Genomic DNA, 14859 nt, shown 5'->3' with positions numbered 1-14859 from the left:
ACCCTCTTTCCTTCATGGAAGAGATTTTTCTGGAGGGCAGGAGACTGCTGACACTCACACAAAAGCCAGGCAAGAACAAAATGTGATGCTGTCTATCACTGAAACACAGCAAATGGATCCCCTGAGTACTAATACTGAGATATATCAGTCTGTATGATAGCAAATGTTTTTGCATATGTTTTATTCACCATTAATTAAAGGTTAAGAGGTAAAGTCAAAGTGAGGTCCTGGGGTCTTTGGTCCACAATCGCTTTTATTTTTCTCTTGCTCTTTATTTCTAGGATGACTAGGAGCTGGGAGGACTCATACAAAGTCCCATTTTTGAGGGAGAGAGATAACAGTGATCTCAAAATTTACATCTACACTACAAAAGTATGAGGAATAGTTAGGACAGGCTTCCTCCTCAAGGGTGGAAGTTAAGTTCAGAGCATTTGAAATCGAAGTGAGTAAGAAGGCTACATTGCTATGTGGTTAGCTCTTGCGTCTGCTGGATACACCTGGACAAAACAATTTGATTCAGGAGAGAACAGAAATGCCAGCAGAAAGGAAAGCCAGTGTTGAGCACAGGAAGAGATTAGTCTTTCCAAAGAAATGAGACCAAAGAGAAGGACATGATCACACATGGGATACTTCAGCTGAGGACAATTTGAATTTGTTTCCTACAGTGACCTGTAGATCCCACAAGCTCCCTTCATAAGAGAGCAGGGAGATGACCGTGAGGGGTACACAGTACATGTTCTTGCAGACTGGGAAAGGGAGAGAAGGGAAGACAGACAGTGATGGAAGAGACTACTCCTCCAAAAACAGGTCTTTCTTTTGAAGTTTGGTTGCATTTTGTTCAAACAGTTATACAAGAAGTGCTTTCGCAGCGGCAGAAAAGTAATGTTACTGGTAGCACATGTCCAAAACCTAATACATTGGTCCTTTTGATCTGTAGAAATGTCAAGAAGTTCAGGACTATCATTTCTGAGGTCACAGAGCACTGAAGGAAACGTTGATACTCAGAATATCCAGAAATTACATTTCTGTCTCTTTAGCTACCTTGTCAGGCTGTGCCTGGGTCAATATTTACCTGGATCAATGTTTACTGAGCTTCAGTCAATATTTACTCGCATTTTTCATTAGAGGAACTCTATTGCTATGGTACAGAACAGTTTACAACAGGTGATTGGAAGAAATTATTACGCATAGCGCAGGAAGGAGAGGAGAGACAGGCGGTGGTATATTAAAACATGGAGGATGCCATGCTAGGGAGCTGGTAAAGCCCAGACATGAGATACAGAGGAGGTGGAGAGGGCCCCTGAGAGGCAGCCAAACAGGGGGTCTGGTGTAATCCCTTCCTGATGGGGGTTGGCACTTACCTCACTGGTTCATGAGGACTTTGAGGCAGATTTGCCTTCCCCTCTTCCTTACCACAACAGCGCTAACCAGTCTTTGATCATCAAAGCTGGGATCTATTAGAAGGCAGCCCAAGAGAAATACCTTTTTCCGTAGTGGAAACTTAGAATGAGGAAGAACCTGAATCTCTGGGCTACCATGTTCCTGCAGGACAGATCCTGTCCTCATGCTTTGATTTTATTCCAGTAGCATTCTAGATTGCAATAAATGCTACCTTTTTTTTTTTTTTTTTTTTTTTCCCCCAGACTTCCCAAAAAATAGCCTTTCTTTCCACCCCTGGGGGCAGATTGTGCCTCTCTGCCAGCCCAGCCCCACACTCCAGGAGCTCTTCCCCCAGGGTATGTTTGCTCTTTACGGGGCAGCTGCTCATCTCCTTCCTGCAAGAGACTTCCACTGGACCCAGGCAGAGCAGTCAACAGCAGGCAGGCTTCCTGCCTTCTCTCCCACCGCTGCCCTTTGAAAGGTCCGCAGAATAAGCTGTGAGCAAATGAAGCAGATGCTATCCATCAAAATTTAATAAAAAGACTGTTATATAAATAACATTAAGATGCAGTTGCCTGTAACTTTCTGGGAATTTGTATTTGGAGCAGCATGTAGCCCTGTAAGTTTGTTAAATTGGAGTGATAAAATCATATAGACACCAAGATTGTTTTCATCATGATTTTTTTATATTGACTGAGCTGTAGTCAAAGTAGGTCAGATCAGGAAGGAGAGCTTATCAACGCTAGGACCTGTGTATGGTCATGGGCCTTAAAATTACAGGATGACTTAATATTGTTGCTGGGTTGTGTTTTTTTACAAGTTGATTATCTTCTGAGCGACATAGCGGGGGCAAAGAGTGGGGTTAAAGGAATACTTGTATCAGAAAGAATCCCACATTCCCATAAAAGCACACAAATGACTTAAAACAATTAAGAGGGTACTGCACCAATATTCAGTGTCATTAAGTCCTCTCCCATTGCGTTGCTCAGTCCTCCACATACTCCACTTTTCATTTCAGGAAGGCTTGGATGCCTAACACATACCCCTTCTACCTCTGGATCGACAGGCAGCATAAATGTTTTCATAATTCGTAAAGGTGGTAACATCTTTTCCCTTCTGAGCTTCTTGGGATGGGCTTTATTACAGAAAAAGTAGGAAAATTCTCTCTTTACGGGCAGTAGTTCCTCTGCAGGCAGACTGGGAGCCCTCAGGGCACCCAGCAGGCACCCTGTGCTCTGCCTGTTCCCACCTTCATCTTCATGTATTGGTTTGACTCTCCCTAATGCCTAAAACAAAAAAGAAGGAGAGGTGGCTGTCCATCCCCTCCTGTGCCTCCAAAAAGATGACTAAGCTATTAAATTATAACACCTTTCAACCCCATAACAGATATCAGAACAAATGTATTATGATTTTGGTGGGAGAGGATATGAATGGCCTTTGTGAAGCAAACTGACAACAAGTTTACCCTGACCTGTTCCTCATCAAAATCTTGCTTTGAAATGTTTTTAAACACCAGATGCAGCTGGTGACCAAGGTTCAAATAACTGACATTACTAAGATGGAGCCAAGATTTCAGCAAGCCTCATGGTGACACTTCTGGACAAAGATAAGGCTTTGTTGTAAGCATGAAAGCTTGGAACACCACTAATCATATGTAGAAAAATGTCACAACAGAAATCATTAGCAGTCTTGAATCCAGTGGAGAGGCAGAGGAAAGAAGTTAGCTCAAGGACTAGGGGTGAAAAAAACGATCCTTAACTTTTACAGTGAACTGTATAAAGAAGCTGTAATGTAAGATGTCTGATTACACCTTTGTGCCACACTGACCAAAGCTAGCAGTCAATTATTCTACCGTGTTTTCTTCCACCAAAGGAGAACAATTACAAAAGCTGTTTTAATGGCTCTTCTTGAAATTAAATGAAAAGAATAGCTAAATATTCATGAGTTTATTGTGTTTCTAAAAATTCAGACTTCTTTTAAACATCATTTCACGTTTTACAGGCTTTAATTTCAGATTTGCACCTGGTCTTAGCCTGGGGGCAGAAATAAAAGGATACAAGTCAAAACACAGAGACACAAACCTCCAGTATTTAGCTGGGACAGCTAAAAGCACAGGGAAGCTACACATGTTCACAATGTGTTTGGATTACTAAATAAATAGTAATTATTGTATTTACTCTCCTTTCAGTTTGCTAGACTTCTAAAATTGTGCAGGAATAGAGAAAGTACATTTTAGTTTCCATTGATATTTGCATCAAAACAGAAATTACTAAAATAAAATGTAAGTCTGAATGAGTAAGATATATTTTTCCTTTCGTGCTTTAAAAAATCTCCACTGTCTTCTAAAAAAACTCAAAAACCCAAAAGAACCCACCCCCAAAAAACCACTTAAAGCTATTTTCCCCTCTGCTTTGCTGTCCTGGTGAGAAAGCAGTAAAAAAATCGAAGTTTATATAAAGCAGTTCTAACCACAAATGTTAGAATCGTTCTACTGATGAAAACATGATTTTCATATATATCAAAAACATGCTGTAGTTTGAAGAAATACATAAAAACTCTATTATTAGACAGGATAATAGTATATTACACTATATACTCCTTGGTTTGACAATGATTATAGCATAAGCAAAGGCAGGTTGATATCTGTTTAAATAGTTTTACCTAAAGCTACCCCTTTTTTTCTGATACTAATCTCTACTTTGACTAACTCCAAGATTCATTTTATATCATTTCCTTGAATTACAACTACTATAAACAAGAGGAACAGCCAAACATTTTTCTCAGTAATGAGTCAGAAAAAAAAAAACATAGTTAAAACCAAGAAAACTTTCCTAAATATATGTTGTAGGGACATAAATAAAATAAGTAAGATGAATTACAGCTAAGCATCTGTCTTATAGTGTACAAGTAGTTTGGGAATCTAAACAGATGAAAAAGAAATAAAGCAAATGAAAAAGGAAAAGGAGGAAAAGAAAGCAAAAGAGCTGATAAAGTTTCTGGCTACAATACAGGAGACATATCATTACCATATGATCTAATGTGGGTGTCAGCCTGGATTGTGTTCACTGAGAGAAACCTTATTTTTTAACTGTGCTATGGAATAGAAGCAGGAGGGTTTTCCACCAAGTGACAGTCACTGAGCTGAACTTACCCCCTCCTCCTTTCCACACCTGCAAAGCCTTTTGCCTGGGTTGAATATTTAGTTTAATTACATCTCAGCTTTGAGAGCTCCTGTTGCAAATCCCTGGATTAAAAGGTACGGTTTTCAGTAATTCTCCTGAACTATGCTGCACTAATAAAACTTCAGGCAAGTCTACGGCAAGAACTAGTTGAATTTTAAGAGACGCAAGGAAAAAAATCCTACTAAATGTTTAGCAATGTTAAGTTTCGTATCCAGCACTTTTGTTTCTTGGGAACATGAGAATGCATTCTCAAGGACTGTGCAGATTTCCTACTGTTTATTTGACTGCTCTGTCTCTTGTTTTGATTTGTATAAGCACTGCTATAGTCCTTTCTTTTTCCTTACTGTAAACTTTTGTAGCAGTATATTCTCTGTTTGCAGTCCAGTGTTTAGAATCGGTGATGTAGTGAGTGTAAAAAATGCGTGAGTTCTTACATTTCTGCTTTAAACTGCACTCTGTGATTTCTTTTTCATTCGGATTTCTTCATATATATTCCAAACGTTAATGAATATAATTTCAATTTCAGAGATAAAAAAAAAAAGTAGTTAGTTAAACGGGCTCAGTGTACGCCTTTGTAATGTTAGAAAGTGCTATGTTACAGTGTACAAACAAGGGACTTACATTTAAAGAAGGTTCCTATGAATGAAACAGTAGAAAAGAAAATTCCTGGAGTTGAAACTCCTGTTAACAGAGTTTTAATCTCTTTAAAACTTCCAACTTCTATGTTTGCATATCTAGACTTTATTACACAAAATGGGTAAAACATATAAGGTAGGGGATTTTTTTTGGAAACTGCACATATGGTTTAACTTGTCTTTTGTGGCATTTTGAGAGATTTCTGACAGTAGGTGAACTAATATTTAAAACTTAATATTAAGGTAATCTGACAAGAAGACCACCAATACAGTGGTGACGTGAACTGATGAAGCATATTTCCAGTGGTATTTTAAACTGAAATGTGGCCAAGCCTATGGTATAGTTTCCTCTGTTTGTGGAAAAGTCTTTCTCATTGTAAACACATAATTAAAGCAAATTTAAACAGTTATGTCCTGCAGACATAAATATTGTGTCACAGACCTCTAAGAAATCAGATTTTTTTTTCCCTCTCTGTTTTTTTTGTAAGTCAAATGTAAACATTTCTTACTCATACAGTTTTGTATATATTTTTTTTCTCTGTTTATGTTCATTTACACATGCAATAGGAACAATAGGAAGAGATACGTGTGCCTGCAATACGAATACATATACGAATAAAGATATGCAGACATATACCTATTCCTGTTTCCTGATTAATATGTGACTTGTGTCTACTGTTTTCTCTGCTGTGTCCTCAGATGAGATCCTTGATATTCTTTGTTGTGTTACAGTTTTCCTTTATACACAGCTCTTACTGATTTTATTATAGTTTTGACTAAACAGGGACCAAAGGAAAAGGCCTACCACAGGGTTTAACGGAGATAAAAGTGAAGTCATCAGTATTAATGTGAACAAGAAGTAAAATGTGAATATACTTCCAAAGTGCCTTTGCATTGTTTTGGGGTTTTTTTTGAGGAGTAGTAATTTAACTCCAGGATAAGATCCTGATTGTGCATTCTTGGGATGGAGGGTGCTCCAGCAGTGACCCTTGGAGGAGGAAATACAAGCAGTTTTAAATATTTTAAAATATTTTTAAAATATACAAATATGTAAAAAAGAGCTGGGGAAGCTCTTTAAAAAGTAGTGCCTGCCAATGCCATGCAGGATTGGTGTGCAGCATTCCCAATGTTTATTGATGTTAATGTATATTCTGAAAAATAATTCGTACTGGGGTAATGTTTTATTGACCATTTTCACAAGGCATCTTATTGTGATGAATGGTAATGATTTAGAAAATTTGTCTTAGTGTTTCAGACTATTAATAAATTGCATTGTTATTTTGCAATAATTTGTACGTAATAACGATTATTTAAAAAATCTTGTTTTAGATTACACTGTGGTAAGAACTCACCACCATGTATTAGCACCACTTTTCTGTGCCATCCTGACTTGTCCGTGTGTACTCTGCATGCATCATGGGGGTGTTGCTGGGGCAGGGACACAGCCCCAACATGGGAGGGGAACCAGGGCAGGAGGATGGCCCACCTGGGGACACAGCTTGCCCCTGCTCCATGGCACGAGTTTACACAGCGCTGAGTTGGGCTAACAGGACATGCTAAAATGTTCTGACCCTCTAGTTGACATTGGGGTCTGTGAAACCCCTCAGTGCATACAGCAGGTAATATGTCTGCTCCAGGACTAGAAAATACTTCCAGCTCTAACTAAGAAACCAATTATATCTCTTAAAGAGGCAACAAAAATGGTGTTTTACTCCATTGTGACTCCAAGTGACTTCAAGTCACTTCAAAGTCTTTGGGACTTCTGTAGGTGTTAGATACCTTTCTTCCTGTTAGGTAGATGACAGAAATGTAAGCAATGATTTTAAAACATTAACATCATTTATAAAGTAATCTTATCATCCTCTCAAGACTGAGCCCTAAAGGTTTCTGCAGGATTGCATTATTGGCATCTGTAGGTAGAAATTCATAAAGGAAATTGAATCCAGGCACAATATAGTTTGTGTCTAATTCCAGGCCTGTGTTTTTTATTTGTTTATCTTGTTTTTATACTAACCACTCCTGTTAGAGTACCTGGATGTCATATTCTAGAAAGAAAGGCCTCAGTGTACCACTCTCACCTAACATCAGCTGCCCATGTTAGTCGTCTACCTGGTAGGTTCCATATGTCAATGGAGAGAGGGAGACAGTCCTCCTCCTCTGCCTCTCCCCCAGATTTTTTATCTTTCCATTCGTCAATACAGAGCTAAGAAATGCTATACCACGCCCCTAACTGTTAGATAACTTCTGCTAGAAAAGAATTAATCCCAGCTAGCACCCAAACAAGGCATTTCGGAAGTTATCGACCTGAAGAAGCAGGTGGACATTTTTGCTCTCATTACAAAGAGCAACACCTATATTCAGGACTACACAATCCATTTTAAGAAAAAGCTCCTAAATAAATGACAAGTTTGCCTTTCTGTCACTTGTCACTTGGAATCTTGAAGGCAGGTTTCCTCATATTTTTTTGTGGGTTGTTTTTAGACCCATGAAGGTTTGTAAAAGATAATCTTCCTTATATAAAATAAATAGTAAAAGAAAAGAGTTTTCAGGAAATTAGATGATCTTTGCAGCCTTGATACGAAACCTGTAAACAGCTGTTGTGTAATTTCTCCTTAGTGCACAACAACACAGGCAGCACAATGTACAGTGTGTTGAAATGCATTTAGGCCTAGGTCCTGAGAACACATATTTAAGCAGTTTTCTTTGTTAATATCTATAGCAATACGTACTTGCATAAAGATGCTCTTGCGAATGAAAGTCTGCAGAATGAGGCCCTGAAGTCCCATTAGAAAGTGTGCTGACAATACTACAAGCGTCAATTTAAACGCTTATACCGTGCAAAGCAGAGGATTTTCAGGGTGCATTGTTTATATCATAAAATCCCCTAGGCAAACATTTGGAAATGAAGCCAAGAATATCCAATGTAACACAACATTGTATTCCATTTTATTGTGCTATTTAAAATGAGGGAGAAGTATAGCTCATTTAAACAACTAAAGATCTTCCCCTCTCTCTCCACCCCATCACTAGATCCTACTCTTGGTCTGTTTTACTAGGCTATAATTTAAAACACACAGCAAGCTGGCACTTTAAAAAAATATTTCTCAAGACATGAAATACTGCATTACAGTGAGTTTGGGAACCTCAGGTTCGTCCCTAGAGGACAAACTCATTGCTATGAAACAAATGCTAATGAAATCAAATAGACTGTTACGTTGGCAGAAAACAGGAACATGGAAAATGTGGCTTATTGTTTTGACTGTTTTGCATAACAAAGTTGACAGTGCTGCCTGTTCCTAATAAATATTACTCCAAATATGCAAGCAGATGTGTTTACAGTTGCCTTTAAACTGTTCTGTAAAAAAAAAACAACAAAGCTTATTGACAAGCAGTTACTAGACTCCTATCACATAACTGTCCTATTTTCACAATTCAGTTTTCATTTATTGAAAGGAACAGTTATGCAATTGGTGGATATGCTGGACCTCTTAACTGTGCAGCTATGGGAAACTGCTGCTTTTGACATAAATCTCCTGCTTTGATCCCCAGGTTCTGCCTGGAGTAGATGAACTAAGCCATGAGGCTGGCTCTTCTCTTCGTCCTACTGCTGCCAGCATGCTTGGCCAAGCCATTCCACCAGCAAGGCCTCTTTGACTTTATGCTGGAGGATGAAGGATCGGCTGATATGCCTCCAACAGACGATCCCGTCATATCTGGATTTGGACCAGTGTGCCCCTTCCGCTGCCAGTGCCATCTTCGTGTGGTGCAGTGCTCTGACCTAGGTAAGCCCAAGAGTATCTTCATAGGGTATATACTTACATTCTAGCCATGGGTTTGCAGTGGAGATGGTGAGACTGCTACACACTGCCACTCCGTAACTGGGTTTTTGTCAAAGAAATACGCTACAGCTACTATTAACTAGAATGTACTATAGGAGGTAGGTCATAAAGCCCTGGCAAGATGGACATTTGTTGTGATCATGAAGAATGTTTGATTTTTTAATGTATATTTTGTGTATGTACATTTAATTTGTTCTCTGAAAAGCCACAGATTTCTGTGCAGAGAAAATAACTTTTCAAGCCTATTCCTTCAAATGCGTATTAAATAAATTCAGTGAGGTCAGATGTGGAGATGGAAACATTTTGAAAGGTTCTAAATTGCATGGTCCAAGCTCCAACACCCTTAATCATGCTGTCTAGTACATCAACGCAGAAATCATCCCATTTCCATTGGAATACATGAGCATGGAATAACCAACCCTGAATCATATATGCTGGAACCAGCCCTTTGGAGGAAAGAGCTTGGAAACTCTCCAAAACAATGGACACAGTTTGGAGCTCCTTATTAAATGTCTGTCTTAGACACTGTTCAAGCTGACACCATGAGAACCTTTCTCACAAACTCCCCTTACTCCCTCACGTACAAGGGCTTGTCTGCACAGTCATACCAACAGGATGCAAAGCCATGCCTGCCATCACTGTATTTGACTTTCCCATGCAGAAATCTCAAGTAATGAAGTTATCTTCAGTGAGACTGCTCTTGGTTTAAGCTAGTATTATTCAGTCTAAGTCAGTGTGCAGTGCAGAAAATCAATTAAAGTTGATTCTGCTCAGAAGGAAATTAGACAATTTATTCAGTGGACAGAGAAATAACTTCTCTTATGATTTTATAGAGTTTATTTTTTAAAAAAAGTCTTCTCTCAGCTGTTTAAATGTATGGTTGGGTGTTTCTATTTTGCTATGTTGTAGCATTGGCTTTGATAATTACTGTAAATCATGGCACAAATCCACTAATTAGGACCTGGGTCTCATTGTGGTGGGTGTCGTACAATTACAGAAAGGAGGAGGAAACATTAGTTACATCCCTAGAAACTTCTGTGAATTTATTAAAGCAAGCCACATAATTACGCAACAGATATGTTTGGCAAAGACCCAGCGAACAATGCAAGCCAAGTTGCACAAATGAGCATGGACTAACCTAGCCATACATTCATAAAGCTTTCACAGTACTGTCCCTCTTGAAAGGTATTGTCTTTTTTTTACCATTTAGGTGCCAGATAGTAGCAAACATGGCGTGGGGAGGAGATTGACCCACATGCCATGAAGATCTTGGGTTTTATTGTTGTTACACTGGTTAATACTGATGGAATTCAAGTTATTTTGGGAACTTGTCCCCAGTCTGCTTCAATTCTGCAGAACGTAAGGATCTTTCAATTGGTAAAAAAGTAGAGATATTCATACAGGGATTCTTTGTTGCTGTACTTGCTCCCATGTTCATTCAGTTCTCCTTCACACACACATGGTTGCCAAAGGGTTGCCCCACATTCCACTGCATACAGATGCTTCTGGGTTAATAGAGACCCATACTGACAAGGAGACTCAGAAATACAGCAATTAAAGCCCCAGGTCTGTGTTTCCCAGATAAATTTGAGAGGGTTGATAAGAAAGAGAGATGTTTTGAGCTTGGTTTAAACCCACATGCTGCAGATACTGCAATGAAAAGACTGCTTTTGAAATGACTGGGCTAATAACATCCAGCCACTGGACTCAGAGATATCCCTGGGCTTAGAATACACAGCCCTGAAAAATAAATAATATTTCCCTGGCTGAACTCAAGGAAGTAACAATCGTTCAGAGTTCCTCAGCCTTGGCATTAAGTTTCATCCATCCTTGTCACAAGTGGTTACCACAGCCCCCGGTGGGTGGAGGCCCAGGCGGGAGGCTCACCAGAGCGCAGGCCTGATGGCCGCCCCTGTGAGCAGGGACAAGATGGGACAGCTGTGTGTGCTGCCTGCCCGCAGGCAAATCTGCCCTCCGCTGTCCTCTCTTCTCCTTGAATCCGTTTTGATGTGACTCAGTCTCAAACAAGGTCAAACTTAGCTACTGACTTGAGGAAAGCCAGGAGCTGGCCCCCAAAAACTCAACATTTTTTTGCCAACTGGGAAGGTCCTGCCAGGATGACCTAGCATGCTCCTGGGCTGTGGGATGAAGGGTGCTCAGGGCACAGTGATGAGGAAGACAATGTGCACATAGGAGTCATGAAGGCAGCAATAACAGTTCCACCTCCTTGCTAACCACCGCTCCTGGCCCGCCTCTCCCTTCAGCTCTGGGCGTTTCCAACCCAACCAAATTAGCTACCTCCTTCCCCCAAAATTATCAAATTTAGTCATCTAGTCCCATGGGCACTAATTGAAGAAAAACTGCAGGCAATAAGAAGACTCCTCCCAGGGATATATTAAGAGCTTACTAAATTAAGTCCCACAAAGGAAAGTTGAAATCTGGATCAGCATCCTTTCTTCCATTCAGTCTCCAGCGTGGAAGGAGGGGTCTTTGCAGCCACGAGCCCCTGGGTGCACGAGTCCCACAAAGGAAAGTTGAAATCTGGATAAGCATCCTTTCTTCCATTCAGTCTCCGGCGTGGAAGGAGGGGTCTTTGCAGCCACAAGCCCCTGGGTGCACGGGGCATGTCAGAGCAGGGCAGCTGGAGCACCCTAATGTAGGCTACTTATGGAGAGGTCTCCTCTTCCTCAGCATGCTTTTTTTTGTGCCCAAAGGGGTATTTGTTATTTGTAAATTCTTGCTTTGTAAGGAAAAAAACCAACTATCTGACACAGAGTTATGTGATTAAACCACAGGGTTACTATCACATCCAAGGTCCAGAGACCAGGTTTGCCCCTTGTCTCATGAGCACTGGATGGGAATAATAATAATAACCAAAAAAAAAAAGGTCCAAATTCAATAAAAACAGTGAAAAAAATGCCCAGTGGTCCAATTACACTCTTGTCAGCTGAATTTTTGCATTCCTCTGCTTTTAAGCTTCAGTCACATCTTCCTAAGCACATACCTCCAAATTAATTTATTTTGCCTCCAAGCCAAGAGCTGAGTTAGCAGGAAGGAGAACGCTGTCTTCTCACACCCTGAAGAAGAATTTTCTCTGGGCTGCAGTTACTGACAGATCAAGAGCAGAGCCCCGTGTGCCTACCTTATATGAGACGTATTACCTTTGTGCAACAGGCTCAGGGATTTCATCAAGGCAGACCACTGCAATATCTTTATAAAAGCGCTGCCTTTTCTGAACCTGCCTCCTGTTGTTAAAAGGGAGCCACAGGTTCACTTGTTAATTATGCCTCAGTATAAGGCATTACTATGCTATAGCCAGACTTTCCATAGAAATCACAAACATCTTCCTTATTAGCAGACACTACAGGTGGGGAGTAGCTGATATAGCTGGTCAGAGGTGGCTCTTCATGTTTTAAAACAACAAATACAGGGAAGATGTGCAGTCAGTTGGCCAGGCAAGCATGCTTCGTAAAAGTCATGGCAAGGATTAACCGTTCCATTTAAAGTCTCATCCTCCCAAAGGGAGTTTCAAGAAAAGGTTCCTCCCAGAGTGTCTGGTAGACAGGAGGACACATGTGTGATTACTCAGCCCTGCAGCAGATGCAGAATGCTCTGTAAGTGTGTTTGGAGGTGGTGGTCAGAACTTTATTTCACCTTCAGATAAGTCTGGCAGCCCCTTATGAAGTGAGCAGTGTCTGTGTTCTGCAGGATGCAATGAGATCGCCTTCCTTGGAGACTTCACAGGATGTAGAGGGGTCCCTCCAGCCCTCTTGTCATGAGCATCCATGGAGGTTTTGTGGTCTCCAAAAGGTGTGTGAGATGGATGTCAGTAATTAAAGTTCAAGCAGTGTTACAACTTAAACTGGAATTTTACTTACAGCTCAGAAATGCAGAGTTTCTCCAGCTGTGAAGTAAAGAAGGGTATATTAAAGCTCAGTTGGGCAGTGTAGTGTGTGTTTGAAAAGCACTTTGAGATCAGTAGGTGAAAAGCTCACAGATATGTAAAGCATTATTCCAGGGATCCGGTAACATGAGGTAGCTGATCTGAACACATACAGTGTCTAAACTGTATTAACTGATGACTCTTCAACACCTGAACCATGGAAACACGACAGCAGCTAATTCATTTGTTTACAAAAGATGATTTATCTCATTCTATAAAATCTTCCATAAACATCTGAACACTCATTTTCTGATCGTGACTCCATTTGGGAACCTCATCTCTCATTATCAAGGAAATTATTTCCTTTGGGATGTACCTTGATTTGAACTTCTGTTGTCAACACAGAATCTTTTTAAAGAAAAATAATTCGTACCTCATTGGTGATCAGTCTCAGTTATTTTATGAGTTCAAGGAAACAGATAGAATTACTTCCTATTGTGTACTTAGCTTTAGAATCCCTGCCATTATTTGAATGTTTACCAACCTGTCAAAAACATAATTTTTAAAGCTAAATGTTAAGCTCAAAATCTTACAGGTTTCTAAAGACATAATAAATGAAAGCATGGATCCTTAAATGGCCAGACATTAATAAATATAATTTTTAAACGAAAAAGTTGTTGTTAATTTACATTGTAATTGCTGAGCCTTTAGGACAAGTTATTCCATGTTTTATGCATTTTTTCCTTCTAACAAGAAGCACTAGAGACTTATTCCTTTTATGTTTAATAGAAGCTATGACTTATTAAATTTCCTGACTTCATGGAACTGGACCATTTAATAAAAATATTATCAATAAAAATGGAACCATGAAATCTGGGAACGTATATTGTCAGTTATACTGAGAGTACCCTCTGCATCACAGTACCACTGCCCTAAAACTAAATGCCTTTTTGGACAACAGTCTTTAGCCAAACATAACTTATGCTGTCATCAAACACAAGTCATTGGGCTTTCCACGTGCTAACTGGCTGAATTGTAATACTCCAACATGTTGAAGATCAGACTGGAGGGGCTGTATGAAGTATTACAAGTATTTACAGGAGTGATGTCAGGTGATGTTAGCTACCTCTTTAGCCAAACATAACTTATGCTGTCATCAAACACAAGTCATTGGCTTTCCACGTGCTAACTGGCTGAATTGTAATACTCCAACATGTTGAAGATCAGACTGGAGGGGCTATATGAAGTATTACAGGTATTATCTGTATTACAGGAGTGATGTCAGGTGATGTTAGCTACCTAGGAGTCATCTGGGCTCCCCATGGGGCAGTTCATCCTATCTAAGGTGTATGTCAGTGACAGAAAGGATATACCACTCTTGGAGAATTAAACTGCCCACACAGGACCTCAATGACCACTCGAGGCTATACAACTTACTTTCAGATTAATGGAGTTGTGCGTGATAAAATTAAAGCACGGAAAAAATAAACCTGGGTTACCAGCATTACTTTGTAATAGATTTCTCATGGATTGTTAACATTTTTGTATATATTCTGCTTAGATACAATTTTTTGGGATGCCTTGGAACTTAAAGAAAGCATGAATTAAAGCCCTGTACTCAGTACATCCTGAAAAATTATTAAGTCAAGAACCCAATAATTAGAAAACACTCTTGGAAAGTGGTCAAGAAAAAAAATATATATTGGCCTGGATGTAGACTGCCGTATATTAACAAGAAGTCATTAGCTTTTGCCAGTGTAACAGTAAAAGACAGGCCTTGTTGCATCGCAACCTGAATTGCTGATGTTCCCATTCCAGTTGATAAACATGATTCTAGGCGAAAATTAGTCCACTCTAAATACATCTGTGTGTTTTCTTTTTTTTTTTTCTTTTTCAGATTTGTTTGCTTGCTTTAGACTAGGAAATGCCATTTAAGAAAG

General features: G+C 39.7%; 1 protein-coding gene across 1 annotated transcript in view; it reads left to right on the top strand.

The window, feature by feature from the left end:
• Positions 1–8774: 8774 nt before the first annotated feature.
• LOC104169500 (decorin-like) overlaps positions 8775–14859 on the top strand; it is a gene marked incomplete at its 3' end in the record, with an annotated part of 17371 nt that continues 11286 nt past the window's right edge. Inside the window, exon 1 of the mRNA XM_009710429.1 lies at positions 8775–8979. Within this exon, the coding sequence (XP_009708731.1) occupies positions 8775–8979 (205 nt within the window). The remainder of the gene's footprint in view (positions 8980–14859) is intronic.

Source organism: Cariama cristata, unplaced genomic scaffold (assembly GCF_000690535.1).
Source record: "Cariama cristata isolate BGI_N322 unplaced genomic scaffold, ASM69053v1 scaffold17651, whole genome shotgun sequence".
NCBI classification, from domain to species: domain Eukaryota; kingdom Metazoa; phylum Chordata; class Aves; order Cariamiformes; family Cariamidae; genus Cariama; species Cariama cristata.
Note: the sequence above shows the minus strand (reverse complement) of the source record. Positions and strands in the feature narration are given on the sequence as shown.